Source organism: Vanacampus margaritifer, chromosome 15, assembly GCF_051991255.1.
Source record: "Vanacampus margaritifer isolate UIUO_Vmar chromosome 15, RoL_Vmar_1.0, whole genome shotgun sequence".
NCBI lineage: Eukaryota > Metazoa > Chordata > Actinopteri > Syngnathiformes > Syngnathidae > Vanacampus > Vanacampus margaritifer.
Window position 1 is genome coordinate 8,500,692 of NC_135446.1, and position 18,431 is coordinate 8,519,122.

An 18,431-nucleotide genomic window follows, 5' to 3' on the forward strand; every position below is an offset into this window, starting at 1 on the left:
TTCCAGCAGCAGCCTTCAGTTGATTGTTTGTTTTTATGAGGAAATCACAGTTAATCCTTATTTAACAAACTTCATGGTCATTTGATGATTTTTTTTTTACATAGTTGATGCATATGAGTGAAATGTCTGCCATTCCTGTAAACATTAAACAAGACTTTTGTGCTAAGAATGGGATGTTGTAAAATATGGTTTAATATTATTTGCGTGTAGTTCTGATGAAATGCAATCAATTCAACTTAACCACTCAATAACTATCAGTTTAACACATCAACTTAAAAATTATTTTAATCTGGCCCACCAAGTATTTAAATGATTAAGAATATTTTTTTATGGAGAATGGGGTAATAGGTTCAGTAAAATATATTCACTCATTTAAAAAAAAATCTTGTTTAATAATTGGTTAATGGATTTTATATACTAAAATTCAAATTATTTTTTATAACACAATGAGTTTTTAAGTATTTTTAAATATAAAAAATAAATAAACAATGCAATATATTTCCATACTTTTTTTTTTAAGTTAAAAGTGGTCGTTGGGCACAAATAGGCCCACCACTGATGCATGCTGGTATTGCATACATGCCCACTTAAACATTAGATCCTCCGCTAGAGGGCGGTGTAGGATGATTGCATGCAGAGCCGTATATAGATGTACTTCAGAGAAATTATAGTACACGTGTTGTGTGTATATGCAATTGCATTATATTTCCAATGTTTTTTTCCCTCTTAATATATTTATATTAAAGTAACATGACCGACATGTCAGGGTTCATAATTATTATTAACATTCTGTAATAACATTCTGAAAATCAATAATACTAAAATGTTTTAGTATTAACATTGAAATGATTTACCCTTTCACCCGTGGCACCCCCTTGAACACGCCCACGCCCTTATGCAAACACCTCAAGTGTGATTGGCTGACACACAACAGAGGTCGATACAAAGCAACACTTGATTAGCATACCTAAGCAGGCCAATAAATGAGCCGCTGGGGCCTCACCTGATGCTGCAGACAAGAGTCAGGACTCGGGACGATCCACTCATGCGTAAAAGCGCACAGCCAGCCGAACTTTGGAAACAGTGTGCAGGCCCACCTTTCTACCTCGCTCCCGGTCTGGTTGTGCTGCCCCCGCCTGCGGTCACAGGAGCCTTCCGTCCAGCTCGGCTACTTGGTGACGTTCACGGCCGGTTCTGTTGAGTCCAGAGCCCCGGGTCACCCATGAGGCTGGAGGCCGCAGCCAGGATGGATCTATTCAGGAAGCTGTGGAGGGCGAGGAATCTGATCGTGGTGATTTTCATCCCGCTCTCCCTGCTGCCTCTTCCACTCGTCCACCCCACCAGCGTGAGTCAAAACTGGATATGTGAAAGAAAAAAGAACATGAGAGGTTTTGTTGTGCGTCTGTTTGTTAGGAAAATCTGACAATACTATCATTCAAAAGTACTCCTACTCTTTATTTTAGTAAAATTAAGATACATGTGTTAAAACATCAACGTTGTAATAAGAGTCTATTTGATCAAATAAGTATAAAGTACACATTCTGTATGTGAAACATTTACTCAGTAACAGTACTGCATTTGTATATTCTTACAGCCCATAACAACTTACTATCACACCCAAATTAAAATTAACAATACTTTCAAATGCTTTACCCATTTAATTAGTCATTATAATACACAAGAAAAACAAATAATACAATAATACCTCGGGTTTAAAATCCAGTTGTTGTTGTTGATGATGCTCCTTTTTTGATAGCTGCAGTCTACTGATGGGATTTTGTTGTGTGCAATCAATCAAAAGGCCCTTTTGTTGTGATGAATGCTCATCCTGATCAGCAGGCTGCGTCTGTGCGGAGATGTCGCGTCATGTTGATGACATGGAGATCAGTGGAAGATGAGGCCAAAAGGGTTCAGAGAAGCATAAATGTCCCATTCATGCTCGAAGAAATGAGAGGGGAGGAAAGCAAATCTCAGATATGTAAAAATTGCTGCAAGAACAAGAGGATTATTGCAAAATGTAATCCATTGTGTAAGGAGTTGCTACTTGGCTTAGAAAATCAAACCGAAGTCTTTTGGTTAAATCATAATCAATAGTTGAATTTTGTTTAAATGATGACATAACCTACACAGACACACAAAAAAACATTTAGCTAACACTTTAGGATTTTTTTTTAAATTGATATTTCAACAGTAAAATGACATATAGGCAATTATGATAACAGGCTAACGAAGGTAAAGCTTATTTTAGCAAGTTCAGTATTGTGGTTTGGTTGGATACTTAGTACTTATTATAAAATTATATCTCTTTTTGCAACTTGCTAAACCGCAACAGACAACCACTAAGCCAAATCATTCATTTGCAAAACTTTACAACTGATCTATAAATTTGGGCAAGTATATAACGCAGAACTACCTTTTTTAATCCATCCATCCATTTTCTTGGCCGCTTTTCCTCACAAGGGTCGCGGGGGTGCTGGAGCCTATCCCAGCTGGCTTCGGGCAGTAGGCGGGGTACACCCTGAACTGGTTGACCTTTTTTAATTATTATTATTATTATTATATATTTATATTAAAAAGCAATGTAAGTGTTTCATTGACTAGTAACGAATGCCACAATTTAAGAATGTTCATGTTATTAGCTGTCACTCTATTTATGTATTCATTTAGTTAGTTAGTTAGTTAGTTGGTTTACTCTGTTGCGAACAAAATACGAAGGAGCTTCAGACACCCTGCCACTAGATGGCAGCATTGAATTTAACAACATCCGGCAATCATCAGTTCACGAAGTTCCTAGCAATAGCACAGCTATTCTACTGGTTGTGTTTTCTGCTTGCATTTTACAATTTTTGTGCTAGTTTTGTCGTTTGAAAGTGCGCATATTCGACTTGAAGAATAATTCCAGTGAAAGTGAAGTGAGAAAAAATTAGCACAAAGAAAATATATATTGTTGTTTTTGGTGGTTTTCATCCAAAAGGGTGTTCGCGGCCCGTCGGCCAATCACAGCTCTCCTTGCTGTATGTCAGCGTCGTTGCATGTTTGGCACCGTACGCCGTCGGCCCAGGATGAGGCAGAGCCAAAAGTGAGGTGCCAGAACATCAACACAAAGAAAAATAATAATCCGAGTAATGAAGTTATATAATCATTGTACCGCCACCGACAGCACGCTAGGTCGGCTTCCCGCTGGCTTCTTACGACACCGGGGACCGCAGACTGTTTCAGGAATGTGACAGTGTGTGTGTGTGGTGCATGTGTGTGTGTTCAGCCGCACTACAACAGAACATTCAGTTCATGTTGCAGTCAACCTGGCTTATTAATTACCAAATTTTTCACGTTTGTTTACTTGTTAGTGAGCAAAATGACACAACAAAACTAATCTCCAGTAGTGGATGACATTTTGGTGCCAGTTGACATGTTTGCATGAGTTTGAGTTTAACAATTTAAAACGATCGTTATAGCTCCTTCTTGATTGGTTCAGGAAACACCAATCTCTCCTCCACCCTCTGACCCAATTTGTCTTTCAGTTACTTTGTGTAAATGCCACTCATGATCATTTCCAGTGCTGACAGCTGATAACAGGGACGTGATGAGCCAATCAATTAGGCTTAAGTTTCGCCATACTCATTATTTTGCTTTGGTACTACATAAATCTAAAGCTAAGTTTGTCAATTCATGCTTTTTGTGTGTGTGTTCAAACCAAGTAACTGGGGTCTAACTGCGTTTGAATGCCAGCCCCCTAAAGTCTGATTATTACATCAGCAGATGTTGCTCATGCTGCACTTTAGCTTTAACTTCCAAAATGACAGCAAGAAAGAAATCAGCGACGTGTGTTTGAAGGTCGCCCAGCCTCGTCTGATAAAACAGGAGCCAATAATCAATAATCAGTGAGTGCTGAATCAGGCCATGTTTCTTGTATCTCCAGCCCTGTTTACTCATTTTATCTGTGCATGTATCCTCCTCATCAACCCCCGCAGCACCTTCGCATCCTTGTGCATTGCTTTCAACCCCGCTATCAGCCCGGCTTGTCCACTTTTCTGTGAATTTTTGGTGCTGATTCAGCACAGTCGCAGCTGTTCATAAGTAAATAGACTTGGAACAAAAACTGAACGCTATGAAACAACTCTGCTTCTCTTGTTATTCTTCATTCAATTACAGACTGAAGTGCATACGAAATGGACAAATGTCTTTCGTCTTCTAAATTGATCACAATGGAAGACGTAGCTCATAGTTTTAAGTGTGATGAATTGATAACCCTTGGACTTTGACAGTGGATGAAACAGGTTGATCAGTTCAAATCAATGCACTTCCACATGTTGGCGTACCCCAGGGAAGAATGTTAGGGCTACTACCTTTCAAGCTTTCTGCCATAATTTGATTTTACAGTCAATATAAGGTTTGTATCATTTTAACCGTCATTCAACTTTTATAGAAAAAAAGGATTATAATTGATGCATTTAATTTGCATCATTGGGCATTTCTGTTTGCAGGAGGCATGTTGCGCTTATGTGCTAATAGTGACGGCGGTCTACTGGGTGTCTGAGGCTGTTCCATTGGGTGCTGCCGCTCTCGTCCCTGCCTTCCTCTACCCACTCTTTGGGGTACTCAAGTCAAGTGAGGTAAGTTAAAAAGATATATACATTACAGGGGGGGCAAAATTAGTGAGTTCTTTTTGAGTTAATTTAAAGTTCCTTTAATGTCACAAAAAATTCTTACTTGGAAAGCCTGTACTTCGGGAATTCGCAACGCAGAAGATACGTCCATGTCAAAATTTAACAATAATAAATAATATTGCTTTTATTTGTGGAGACTGGGTTGTATTTTACAATTATAAAAATGTGCAGAATTTCACAAGAAGATTCGATAGGTCTTAATATGAAAAGAAAAATGCACTGAGCTGCCACCAACGTCTTACAAATGCAATTATGCCATCTAGTGGCAGAAAAATGACCCCAACACAATTTTTTACAGTACAATACCGTACATCTTTTTAATTCTAACTCAACTTTATGACTTATTATGAAATTACTGTATCAATGACTAAAAGATGCAGCCATATTTGTATTAGTTTAACATTTTTGTCCATTTTTATGTTAACAAGAATATGAAAATTTAGGGAAAAAATATTTTATTGTACATTTCATTGTATATTTAGAACAGATGTGAAATTTGCAATTAATTTTGAGTTAACTATTTGAAGTCATGTGATTAATTACTATAAAAAAAATTAATCGCCTGACACCCCTAATATATTTTGACATTATTTCAACATAGAAAGCTCTCCCTTGAAGCCAGTTACTATTTTCCTCTTAGCCAGGGTATTTTGGTGCCATCTTTTGACATCTAGTTTTATAGAAAGTGCACAAACATGTAAACAAAAAAAGTCACTTAGCTGTACCAAAGCAAGACGGAACACCCTGTAAATGTCGTGAAACGCACGAATTTCCTGAACCGCCAAAAGTGAGAGATTTGGATTTCTGACTCAAATCTTCATAGCAATGCAAAAAACGGCATGTCTTCACTGAGTCATTTAATATTCACTAAGTCCAGATCAGACAGAAAGTTGAATGATCCTTTTGTGAGTTGAAGTCTTGCGGGTGCCATTTTAACAGTTCTATTGTTGACTGTTCTTTTGACTAGAAGGTAACGCATGTAGCATCACAAATAAGTCACCAGTCTTCATTTTTCTTTACCGTTTTCTTATCTCAGCGTTACATAAAAAGTGTGCCGTGTGACCAAATCGCAAAGCCGCCTCTTAACCACACTGTAAGCCTCTTGTGATGGCGATCCATAAATATGCAAGCGGAGAGCTTTTATGTAACATTTCCTGTCTGTCACAACGTTTTCGGCGTGTACTCCACCTGATCGGTGCAGTGGAAACAGAGAGCTGGGAAACGTGCACCCAAAAACACCTGAGTGGGTTTAGAGAGTAAACATCTGGCTCAACTGGAAGCTGCTTGTATTTAAATATATTATGTTTTTATGTACTGTATATATGTGTGTTGTGTATACTACTCATATACTTTTTCTGGTAAAAAAAAAGAAAAGGTGCTTCAAATATTCCAACCCGTGTCCTGTACAGAATTGATTATCGTCATGTATGAAATATGGCAACGAGTCCGGCAGAACAAAGTCCAGCAGGCTTTAGGTGAAAGGTGACGAGACACTGGCTTACACAATGGCGAGATTAAAAAGAACAAATGTTGATCCAGACAGGGGAGGGCGCAGTAGGGTGAAGGAGGTCATAAGCCCGCATTCATCCATCATTTCCTGTGAGGCTCGTTTTTGTTGTGCCTTTTCAGGTGGCGGCCGAGTACTCCAAAGACACCACGCTGCTGTTGATGGGAGTCATCTGTCTGGCCGCGTCCATAGAAAAGTGGAACCTGCACAAGCGCATCGCCTTGCGCATGGTGATGATCGCGGGGGCCAAGCCTGGCATGTGAGCGTTGGAGCGTGCACCAGTACAAAAAAACGAACGCCAAAGTGCTAGGCTAACCGCAAGACAAATTAAGTTGAGAATTTGACACATAGCAGAGAAGAGTGTTGTTAACAATTTCAAATTCAAACTGAAATGAGGCTGCAAAATTTTTCACGTCATGACAACGAGGCGCTTTAAAGCAGCCAAACTCACCCGACTGTCTTTTTTTTTTTGCTGCTGTCTTGCGCAGGTTAGTGCTGGGTTTCATGTGTTGTACAGTGTTCCTTTCCATGTGGCTGAGCAACACGTCCACCACAGCCATGGTGATGCCCATCGCCGAGGCCGTCCTGCAGCAACTCATATGCACCGGCATGGCCGACAGCCTCGAGCCCGACGCCACAGAGGATGACAGCGGTACGAATGTTGGCCATCTAGACTACTACATAACGCTGGTTCTTAACCACAGGTTTCCTTTCATATTCACCGAAGCCTTCTTTATTGAGAATGTAACAAATAAATGATAAAATTAAGATGGAACCCAGAAGGGGAGCGGCTCTAATGACAGAGGCCCCAGAATTGAACCCTGCGGAACACCATATATTCCATTATACATGCGGCTTTTTTGTTTTACTCTGCACCCGTTTCAGATAAAGAGGAGAACCTGGATAAGAACCACCTGGCGCTGCTCTACCGGAATGACAGGTATTGTTTTTTTTTTTAAACTTCATCTTTAATTAAATGTGTTGAATGTGAAGTAAAACCAAATAACATTAAAATTAGAAGTGTAAAATTAATTGATTAATCAACTTATCAATATCAAAATAAGACCTTTGCAACCATTTGCTTTTATTTTGGAAAACAATTACTGAACCATCAACTTAATCAGTTTAAAAAAAATAGTTGAGCGTTGCTTAACATTTCCAAATAAATAATCTGTTCATAAACTGTAATCAGGAAAAAATGGTTTGTAATACATTTTAACGGGATACTTGACTCATTGAGCCCTTTTCAGCAATAGAAAGTTAATATTTTGTCTAGAACTAATTTGATAACTTCATTTTTTTTAATGTACAATTAATATCTTCAAGAAAATGTTTTTCCACTTGCTGTCGACTGAAGATGATTAGTGACCAATCACGGCTCAGCTGTTTTCTGGGTTTGGTCATGTGACGTTGGCAAACTGAGCCATGATTGTTTGTCACCTGAGCTCTGAGCACATGTGATGTCATTTTCAGTTGAATGCAAGTGGCAAAATGTGTCTTTAAACTAAAGGGATACTTGACTCATTTAGCCATTTTCAGCAGTAAGAAGATATTTTGTCTGTAATTAATGTGATAACGGCAAAATTTTTCATTTACAATACTTTTAAAAACACATTTTGACACATGCTCAGAAAAGAAGTAACCGGCAATCATGGCTCAGTTTGCTAACGCCACATGCCCGAATCCAGAAAACAGGTGCGCCGTGATTGGTCGTTAGCTGTTTCCTGAGCATCTGTGATGCCATTTTCAGCCAACAGCAAGTGGCAAAATGTGCTTTTAAAGGTATTAATTGTACATGAAAAAAAATCAAGTTATCAAATTAATTCTAGAGAAAATATTATATTCTTACTGCTGAAAATGGTTCAATGAGTCAAGTACCCCCCCCCCCCCCCCCTTGACAATAATATGTTCTGTGTACCCCTACTAGTCTAAATAAAGTATTCTGGTTAAAAATGAGTTAAGCAGTAAAATCCAGCAGTTGTTATCAATATCAGATGGCGGCCATTTTGCCACTTGCTGTCGAGTGAAAATAACATCACAGTTGCTCAGGTCACAGGTCAATCACAAATCACCAATCACAGCTCATCTTCAGAAAACAGGCGAGCTGTGATTGGTCGATGCTTGAGCCCCGAGTAACTGTGATGTCGTCTTCAGCCGACAGCAAGTGGCAAAATAGCCGCCCCCTGAGATGGATAAAAACGCTTCATTATTCATATTCCACAAATGTAATATTAATCAGAATGTCATGTTTAGACTAGTGAGGTCACATATTATCGTCAAGAAATGTTCATGGTTGACTTCCTCTTTAAATACAATTTTATCTAATTATTCGATTGTAAACATATTCAATAGTGATATATGACATTACCAACCACAACTTGTTTTCATTTGTCTAATTGCTGTGATTTTTCTCCTCATCCTGCAGCAATGATTGCGATAAACAGGAAGTCTCTACATTGGCCGAGGTAAGACTCAACAAAAGTTTTCAGCATAAAACTACATGAGTGACTCTATTTGGCACTTCAGGTACAGACTGGAGAAGCCAATGGGGTCGGCGTGAATCCAAATGCCAACCAGGAGTGCATCACACGCACAAACGGACACTTGCCACAGGTGAGAAAGCAACCCACCAATATACATTGGGTAAAAAATATCAGACTCACTTGTCACTTTTTGGTTCTTCCCCACCCACAGGTGGCCATCGAGATCCCAAATGTGAAGCGTGTCAAGGCCCGGCGAGACTCCCAGTATCCCACCAAGCGGGATCACATGATCTGTAAATGTCTGACACTCAGCATCACCTACGCCGCCACCATCGGCGGACTCATCACCATCACCGGCACCTCCACCAATCTCATATTTGCCGAGCAGTTCAACACGTACGTGCTTTTACGTTACAGACGTGATTTTGCAAAACGCTGCCAAAAATGACGACTGTTTGCATTTCCAGGCGCTATCCAGATGCCAAGGTGATCAACTTTGGCACCTGGTTCATCTTCAGTTTCCCCATCGCCATCATCATGTTGGTCCTCACCTGGCTGTGGCTGCACTTCCTCTTCCTGGGCTGCAAGTGAGCGTCGTGTGCGAGTCGTGCAGGTGATGGATGCGTGTGGTTGATGATGTCATCGTTGTTGATGCAGCTTCAGGGAAACGTGCTCGCTGAGTAAGAAACGCAAGTCCAAAAGGGAGATGATGTCCGAGAAGAGAATCCATGAGGAGTATGCAAAACTGGGACCTATCAGGTATCAATTGATTCCACTTAGAAAAGGACTACGTAAGAGGATTAGGGCCAGTGAAGAGAGAAAAAAAATGTTTGGTAGAATTCTCACTTTAGACTTTATTAGTGCTACCATTATTCTCACTTTCAAGTCAGAATTCTCACTTTAAAAAGTCAGAATTCTGAAACCTAACTTCAAAGCGAGAATTCTGACTTTATTCTCAGAATTCTCGCTTTAAAGTCAGTATTCTGAAATTTGACTTTAAAGTGAGAATTCTGAGAATAAAGTCAGAATTCTCACTTCAAAGTCAGAATTGTGAGAATAAAGTGAGAATCCTGCCAACCCTTTTTTTTCTCTCTTCACTGGCCCTAATCCTCTTCCGTAAGGAACACATTTTAATTCCCTGCTAACTTTTTTTTTTTTTTTTTGGTGATGTTGTAGCTACCCGGAGGTCGTCACCGGTGTTTTCTTCATCCTGATGACTTTGCTTTGGTTCACGCGAGAACCCGGTTTCGTGCCAGGCTGGACTTCACTTTTTGAGAAGCAAGTCTTCCCAAGAGTTCTTATTTATCTTGTGCATCAAACATTGAAAAAAGTGCAATCGCAATGTTTGCTCTTGCTCGTTTAGGAAAGGTTATCGTACCGATGCGACAGTGTCTGTCCTGCTGGGCTTCCTGCTCTTCCTAATTCCTGCCAAGCGACCATTCTCCTCGCCGTCTTCCAGCTACAGAGGCCCAGGTAAAGATAGCACAGCCCCAACTGGGTTTAAAAGTGTGCTTAGAGGCCACAATATGGCGGCAAATAACTACTTTTGTTTCAATGAACCTCCTCAACTCACTTCAACATAGAGTTTCTTGCCAGATGGCAAAAAAACATTACTTTTATCTAAATGAAGCTCCTTAACTTATTTCAACATAGTGCCTTAGCACCTAGTTGCCGCAATATGTCAAAAAACAAACAAAACTAAACTATTTTTGGCTAAATAAAGGCCCTCAATTCACTTCAACATAGTTTTTTGGGTCCAAGATGCGGCAGAGCACTCATTTTGTCTAAACAAAGCTCCTCAACTCACCTGAACAGTTCCTTGGCATTGAGATGTCACAATATGGCGGAAAAACACTCCTTTTGTCTAAATGAAGCTCCTCAACTCACCTTAACAGTTCCTTGGCATTGAGATGTCGCAATATGGCGGCAAAGCACTCCTTTTGTCTAAACGAAGCTCCTCAACTCACCTGAACAGTTCCTTGGCATTGAGATGTCGCAATATGGCGGCAAATCACTCCTTTTGCCTAAACGAAGCTCCTCAACTCACCTGAACAGTTCCTTGGCATTGAGATGTCACAATATGGCGGCAAAACACTCCTTTTGTCTAAACGAAGCTCCTCAACTCACCTGAACAGTTCCTTGGCATTTAGATGTCACAATATGGCGGCAAAGCACTCTTTTTGCCTAAACGAAGCTCCTCAACTCACGTGAACAATTCCTTGGCATTGAGATGTCACAATATGGCGGCAAAGCACTCCTTTTGTCTAAAAGCGCACTCAACACACCTGAACAGTTCCTTGGCATTGAGATGCCACAATATGGCGGCAAAGCACTCCTTTTGTCTAAACGAAGCTCCTCAACTCACCTTAATTAGCTCTTTGGGACCGAGCTGTCACAAGTTGGTGGCAAAGCACTACTTTTGTCTCAATGACTTATTTCATCGTAGTTTCTTGTCACCAAGACATCACAAGATGGCGGCAAAGCACTACATTTGTCTAATTGATGCTCCTCAACTCATTTATTGGTAATATTATTATTGTTATTGATTACTTTATTTATTTTAATTACTTTATGTATTTATTTATTTAAATGTATTACTTTGGTTATAATGGCATAACAGGATAGATACATCACAGATATGCAGTTGAATCCTGTACACTAGTTAAAGTTAGTGAATCCATTTTTCCACTACTGTATTTACAGCATCAGACCCACTGGCCCCCATGATCACATGGAAGGACTTCCAGAGGCTAATGCCGTGGGAGATCGTCATCCTGGTGGGCGGAGGCTACGCACTGGCCGCCGGCTGCAAGGTAGAACGTACATCAGAGATTGGTCAATTCAGCAGCGCATCACAACGACTGATTGTGGCGAACAGGTGTCAGGCTTGTCCGTGTGGATCGGCCGCCAGCTGGAGCCCATGAGCGGACTCCCGCCCTGGGCCGTCACCCTGCTCGCCTGCCTGCTGGTGTCGGCGGTCACCGAGTTTGCCTCCAACCCGGCGACGCTCACCGTCTTCCTGCCCATCCTCTCCGCACTGGTACGTCCCGGCTTGAGCCACAGTGTGTCACAACATGAGTTTGAACATAAAATGAAGGAAGGCGCGTGAATTCCATAACTTGGGAGTTACTGCAAATTTCATCATTTGTTCATTCTGATTCTTGTTTCTTTTTATTTCTGACTGTATCGACGCGTCCTTCGCAGTCCGAGACCTTGCGCATCAACCCGTTGCACACTTTAATCCCCTCCACAATGTGCGTGTCATTCGGGGTCATGCTTCCAGTGGGGAACCCCCCCAACGCCATCGTCTTTAGTTACGGACACCTGCAGATCAGCGACATGGTACGACACACACATTCCCCAAATCACATGCTCTCTTGCACCTGCAGCATCAAAAAGCTTGAGTGTTTTATGTAATCAGAGGGACAAAAAGTTGGATTTCATAACTCTTGGCAAAGGCTTGCATGCTCAGAGAAGCATTTCCGCTTTTGCTCATACGCGTCATGAAATCCTCTTCCACTAGAGGGCAGAAGCTTCTTGTGATATTTTTGTTTAGTTAGCTTCTCCTTTTTTTTCCACCAGGTGAAAGCAGGCTTTGGGGTGAACCTGATCGGCGTTGCCGTGGTGATGTTGGCCATCACCACGTGGGGGGTTCCACTCTTTAATTTGACTGAGTTCCCAGCCTGGGCAGTGGCTGCAAACATCACCAGCAGTTTATAGCCCCCCCATCTTCTCAGAGAGAAGCCAGCAAGGGGGGACATGACGTGACCTGAGAGTTTTAAGAAAACCAAGTCTTTATGCAGACAAAGCAACATGAAAAGTCTGGACTGAACTTATAGGAAGGTTGATAGAGGGAAGGAACGCTGCTAAAAGGGGCAATCCACAATTCACAATGAAAGCTGTAACGAAAAAAAAAAGGCAATATATATTTATTTTTTACAATAATATGTTCTAGTAAACATGGATTAATATTGCGTTTGAGGAATATGATTTATGCAGCAAAATCCACTTGCTGTCGACTGAATATGACATCACAGTTGCTCAGGTAACGACCAATTACGGCTCACCTGTTTTCAGAAGCTGAGCCGTGATTGGTTGTTACCTGAGCCTTGCGCAAGTGTGATGTCATTTTCAGCCGACAGCAAATGACAAAATGGCCGCTCCCTAAAATGGATAAAAACGGCTGGATTTTGCTGCCTCATATTCCACAAACGCAATTTTAATAAGAACTGTAAGAACATTTTTTTTTTCTAGTGGGGTCACATAGAACATATTATTGTAGAGATTTTTTGTTGTTGTTGACTGCATTCACTTGCGGTGATATGACATTTCAGAGTTCTAGAAGTGACAATCAAAGCCACAGAATGCCTTCTACTGTACAGTATGTTGGGGAGAACATTTTTAGTGGTGCCTTTAAATTAGTATACAATACTTTTACCCACAGTAAAAGTATGTCAGTGTACAAGAGAATTTGTTCACATGTAACATAATTCTTATGAAACTACATTACAAGATGATGAATCAAATACAAAGATGCATGATTTCCCCACAAATGTCAATGCAGTACTGACAAAAGAAAAACAAAAAAAACACTCCTAATTTGCTCCATGGAAACAAGGCAATGGCTTTTGGAGTCACTGTTGACAGATTAAGTAAAATGCATCAATTCTAAAAACAAACAAAAAAGCTTTACAGTTGAATAATAAGCTGCTAAAGGATTAATGCTGCGTCTGAGTTGTTTGTTTGAAAGCAAAATTAAGGTACAAAGGGTGAGCGCATATTTGCATTTTATGAAAATCAATGTTCAATTAAATCTGGTGGTAGAAGGAAGTATTATGTACTCTGCAAAAAAAATAAAAGGTGTTTTATATCTTTACACAATGTAATGTGTGGCTTTTATTGCTTCTAACAATTATTTTACAGGCAGAATCACTAAGACTGTGAATTTATTATTTTATTTGTAATTTATTCACGTTCTCACGCTGAGTACAACTCAGTGGAGTCTCTGTCGAGGCTTTCAAGCCTATTTTTGTAAATACATACAGACTTAAAGAGCTGGTTCCATACATTTACAGACATGAGAGTTAGGAAGACCAAATATGTGTAAAAGAATAAAATACATTAAACCAATATGCATTGTATTTTTTTCTTTATAGTATGCATGATCACAAATGAGAACAGCAAGAGGTCAAAGTGAGATTACACTCGATGCGACTTCAAGAATTATTCACATATATTTAAAAATAAACCAGAATAAGAAATGATTGCAAGTAAGTCCTCAAGATGAATGTGGCCAAAAATAAAGAGAAAAGGTCACTTTTAGGGTCAGGAGGGCTGCCGGGGGCCTTCAGACGGTGTGAACCCCTCACTTTCAAGCTTCTCTTTGTATTTCAAGAAGTCTCTCCTTTTAGTGAAATACCTGACCTGCAAGGAAAGATAGTAACCGGAAGTACATTTAGTGTATGATGATGACAAGAAATTACCTTTTAATGGCAAGGGGGAAAAGGGATGGTTTACCCACTGAGCAGGGCACTTGGATTCAAATTCGCTTTGGAAGCTCTGGCAGGATGCAGACTTGTCATTGTTGTCATCCAGACATTTCCACAATGAGTCTCTTGCGTCCCAGCAGGCCTTTCGTTCATCTGCGTTTGGAGCTGCCATCACCACTTGACTGTGGGTCGAGGGAATCGAAAAAGGTAACTAACTAAAAACGTGTTGTTTTTTTAGTTGCTAAAAACAACTGCAGCATTTTCGAAGCACGCAATTATACAGGCATGCTACGTGTTTTAATGAGCATAAACAGGACGTTTAGCACACGAACGGTGAGAAAAGGCCGGTAGTTCGTTTTTTTTTTTTTAGAAGCTGAGTACTTACTCAATCAAATTTCGGAGAATATTCCAACTTAAACCCACTGTTTTCCCATTAAAAACAAACAAACAAAAACGCTGTACATTTACAACGCGTACGAGGTTACAGCATGAAGGACAGTTCTTCTCTGTCGCGCGTTGATGACGTCAATATACCTTTCGTTGCGAAAGCAGCCTCGGGCTTTTGAGGTGGGGTTATGAGAAAAAAGGCTCAGGCTTTGGACCGTAAAAATAATTAAATCATGCATATAAGAGTGTTAAAAAAACCATTAAGTTTTAAACGCGTTTACACGCAAATGTCTGTGATTTTTGTGTCAAGCTCGCAGTTAAGAAATGCTGCTCCTTCACGCTGCTACTCAAAGCTAACAGAAGATGACGCTGTTTGCCAATAATACTATATTAGCCCTACATTGCCCCTGGAAAAGTCCAATGCATAAAATATAATTTTGAGTAATTAATTTCCGATTGTTTGCAACGCAAATAAATGTGTGTAGAATTACTAATAGGTGTTGAATATATTTTTTTTTAGATAACCCCTAAAAGTACAGGAGACAATCATGTTAAATCTGACTGGAAAATGCAACAGGTGAAACTGATCAAATCTGATCTCATCACTTTAATGTTTCAATTCTCTTCATATCTACTGAGCAATCAACTAATTTCAACAAGCTATAACAGACTCGTTTTAAACGGGTTTTTTTTTGGGGTGGGGGGTCTGAAATTCCAAATGTTAAGTTTGACCTCAAACCAAAAGAACACCATACCGACAGTCAAGCATGCTGGTGACTTGTTACGCTTTAGGGCTGTTTTTCTTGAGCTGGAACTGGGGCCTTAAGCTTTATTTCCACCGCCAGTATCTACTCTACTCTACTCTACTCTACTCTACTCTACTCTACTCTACTCTACTCGACATATATTAGTCAAGTTGGTGGGAAATATAAACAGTTGAAAAAAAATGTCAGGAAAAGTCTATTAGAAACCCCCCCCCCCCCCCACACACACACACACAAATCTGGGGTGTGTAGACTTTTTATATCCAATCTAACAACCAAGGTAAATCATTTACACACATCCTCTCCAAAATGTAGCCTTATCTAGTTTGGCCCCATTCAAATGAAAGTATTTTCCCATGTAGGCTGTTTTTGTCTATTTGAATGCACAATAGCGTGTGTGAGAGCTTCGCAGCGAGAAAAGGCATAATTAATGCGCGGTGTTGATTAACTCTCTCCTTCAAACCCCCGCCCCTTCCTTGCTTTTCCTCACTCGGCCACAGTGATGAAGAAAAGCCCCAGAGGTTGCCATGGCGCCCAGCAGCAATCCATCTCTGTTTGTGTGCTCATGTGGACCGAGTGGGAATGAAAAACAGGCAAACCTCTGCAGAGGATGCGTTGTCAGCAGTCATTTTAGGAAAGTAAGTTTTTGTGGCTTTATACGTATATACAGGCAAACCCTAATTTACACTCAATGTCACATTTTTAGTGATCCCATTTATCGTTTCACTGAGTGTTTTAGTTTTGCATGGCGAGTTTCTTTCCGAGAGCATCAGCAACACTTGCAAGGATGTACGAACACTCTCGGCTAGACAGGCATGCACTTTTAAAGAATCGGCTGCATGAGAGTGTCAAAAACGTCTTCAGGGCTGGACAATTAACCAAATTCAAGTTCAGTGATCAGGAAGTGCAGTCCACATGTTGACATATCATTGGTCCATGAAACATGACATGTTTAAATGACAAAGCTACAGATATTAATGTTGTACATCTGATTTACTGACTTTGTTTACGCCACACTTGTTTGGTAGAATTTTGTGAAGATTAGCAATTAGAATCGTTCAATCATTGTCATTTCACACAATTCGATATATCCTGAAAAACGCTCCAATTTGCGTTGATTATCAATGAAAAGCTTCACACTCGGGTGATATGAGGCAAACAGAAGAGGCCACAAGACAGATTTTATTCTCTTTAATCTCATGACCTACTTAATACAGCAAGCTACAGCCCGCCTACATCCTGCTGTTACATAATGGAAAAAGTCATTGTGGTCTTGGACAAATAGTTTTACCAATTTGCTGTTGAGAATTGATGTAAAAGGTTAGAAAAAACACATTATCCTGGAAAAGACGTCATATGCGGCCTCCAAGGATGCTGACGAGGCTAGCCTGCGGTCATACCTGCAGGTAAATCCAGCAGCAGTAGAATGTGCTCGTTGAGGAAGGATCAATATGGATATCACCCACTCATTCCGATTGCTAAATGTCTCATCGAGCTACTCCTGCTTCCACGAGTGCCGATCTATTCTAGGACGAGGTGCTCCTGCAATCAACTGAGTAATTGTGCACGTCTGGCCAGGCTTTCATGTTGATATAAATGCACCACATTCGCACTAACCCCTGACCATGGAAAATGGCTGTTTTGCTTCTCCATTCTCCAGCTGAGGTCCACTTTTGCTCATCACGCCCTCAAAAACATGCTTTGAATCTGAGCAGGGAAGTAAAATGAGGCTTTTTCTTTTATTCAAGGTTACATGTCTCACATTTTTCGAAATAAAGCCCCATTTACTGGCTCAAATGGTTATATTGACTGACCTAAGAGTTACAAATGCATTTGATTGACCCTCCCTTTCAAATCAATGTCCAATATTTATACTTTTTTTTTTTTTTTAAAGGAGGTTATCCAGAGGGCTAATTTTTCTGCAATTCCACCCCCCCATCTATCTTCTCGCCTCATGATAATGCCTGCCTAGCACTGGATCAGTTAATTCAGCACAAACGCACACTCGCCACATTACCTTTTTAAAAGCAGCCTATTAGAGGAACGTTAAAGTTCCAGCAAGATTTATTGACTGAGTGCCAGCATAGTTTCACAAAACACGTTTGTGAAGATTCCGTCTATGCCCGTAAAATTCACCTTCAAGCCAAATTGGCGCATTTCTTTGGTTTAATCTTGTTGTTTTTGTGGCAAACATCATAAACTGTACATCTTTGCTGCGTTGCCTGACTTTGATAGCAGTTGTTTGGTGTCTGCAAGGTTTGATCACATGTCAGTTGACGTGGATCAAACCCATCCAAATGCTGTAGATGAGTGGTGATGTCTTCGTTAATACAACAGTGAAACAGTGCTGATATTAGTATGGAGTTTAATTAGAGAAACAAGGTGTAGTAGTATCATGTTACATGGACATTTTGGGGCAAGTAACCATTTGAATGCATCACTATTAAGCTCAAACCTGGTCTCCATGTTTACACTGCACTTCCGCCACTGATTGAAAGTAACACAAAAGCACTGTTGCTCAGATTATGTTGAAGGATGAGCATGATTTACACATCTTGATCGTTTGTTATTCTGCCATCATATATCCAACATCCTCTTGTGTGACAGTGAAAAATTGGGCGACGGGATGCTTTGACTTGAATAATTCATCCAAATACGGTAATTAGAAATGTATTGAATCACTATGATGAATAATGGGGAAATGATGGTGGCATTGTTTAATCTTGACAAACAGTACTGTAATCACAGTAGAACCCATTTCCGAGGCAGCTCAATATCTACATAATAGTATAATAATTAGGTTGTTTTTTTAAACTCTTCTTAGCGTTTTGAATCACATTGAGAAGCTTTTTTGATTGCATTATAATTTATGATTCATTAACAGTTCATATGAGGATGATCCTTCCTTATATTCAAATTTTCAACACATTAACACGATATTACCTTGTTAATAAAGAGAAATACATTTCCTGAAAATGTAAACATCCTATTAACCGAAGCCCAGTTTCTACTTATTTCCATTCCACTATTTTTACATATATTTGTGATATTTTCCACAAGCTACATCCCATGATTCGAGTATGGATTTCTGTTTCAGTTTATGCTGACAGGCTAATCACCACAACTCAAACATA

General features: G+C 40.0%; 3 protein-coding genes and 1 long non-coding RNA gene across 7 annotated transcripts in view; 2 read left to right on the top strand and 2 right to left on the bottom strand.

Moving 5' to 3' along the window:
* Positions 1-1,943, bottom strand: part of LOC144035109 (uncharacterized) — an 18,854-nt gene extending 16,911 nt beyond the window's left edge. For all 4 annotated transcript variants that reach the window (XM_077544535.1, XM_077544536.1, XM_077544537.1 and 1 more), the window contains exons 1-2: positions 1,706-1,943; positions 1,004-1,356 (exon numbers count right to left, since the gene is read on the bottom strand). The gene's annotated coding sequence lies outside the window, so the exon portion shown is untranslated. The remainder of the gene's footprint in view (positions 1-1,003; positions 1,357-1,705) is intronic.
* Positions 968-13,901, top strand: slc13a4 (solute carrier family 13 member 4). Its single transcript, XM_077544533.1, has 16 exons — positions 968-1,345; positions 4,485-4,613; positions 6,297-6,433; positions 6,663-6,826; positions 7,060-7,114; positions 8,600-8,639; positions 8,701-8,787; positions 8,869-9,053; positions 9,125-9,244; positions 9,315-9,416; positions 9,834-9,935; positions 10,021-10,130; positions 11,361-11,470; positions 11,536-11,697; positions 11,862-11,999; positions 12,240-13,901. The coding sequence occupies exons 1-16, from the start codon at positions 1,223-1,225 to the stop codon at positions 12,375-12,377; spliced, it is 1,902 nt and encodes a 633-aa protein (XP_077400659.1). The 5' UTR covers positions 968-1,222; the 3' UTR covers positions 12,378-13,901.
* On the bottom strand, positions 13,597-14,318 carry coa6 (cytochrome c oxidase assembly factor 6). Its single transcript, XM_077544538.1, has 2 exons — positions 14,175-14,318; positions 13,597-14,081 (listed from the first exon to the last, which is right to left on the bottom strand). Exons 1-2 carry the CDS (start codon positions 14,316-14,318, stop codon positions 13,983-13,985), a joined length of 243 nt encoding a protein of 80 aa, XP_077400664.1. The 3' UTR covers positions 13,597-13,982.
* On the top strand, positions 14,259-18,431 carry LOC144035111 (uncharacterized). The gene is made up of 3 exons (XR_013288372.1): positions 14,259-14,353; positions 15,798-15,935; positions 18,395-18,431. It is a non-coding gene; the product is annotated as an uncharacterized LOC144035111 (long non-coding RNA).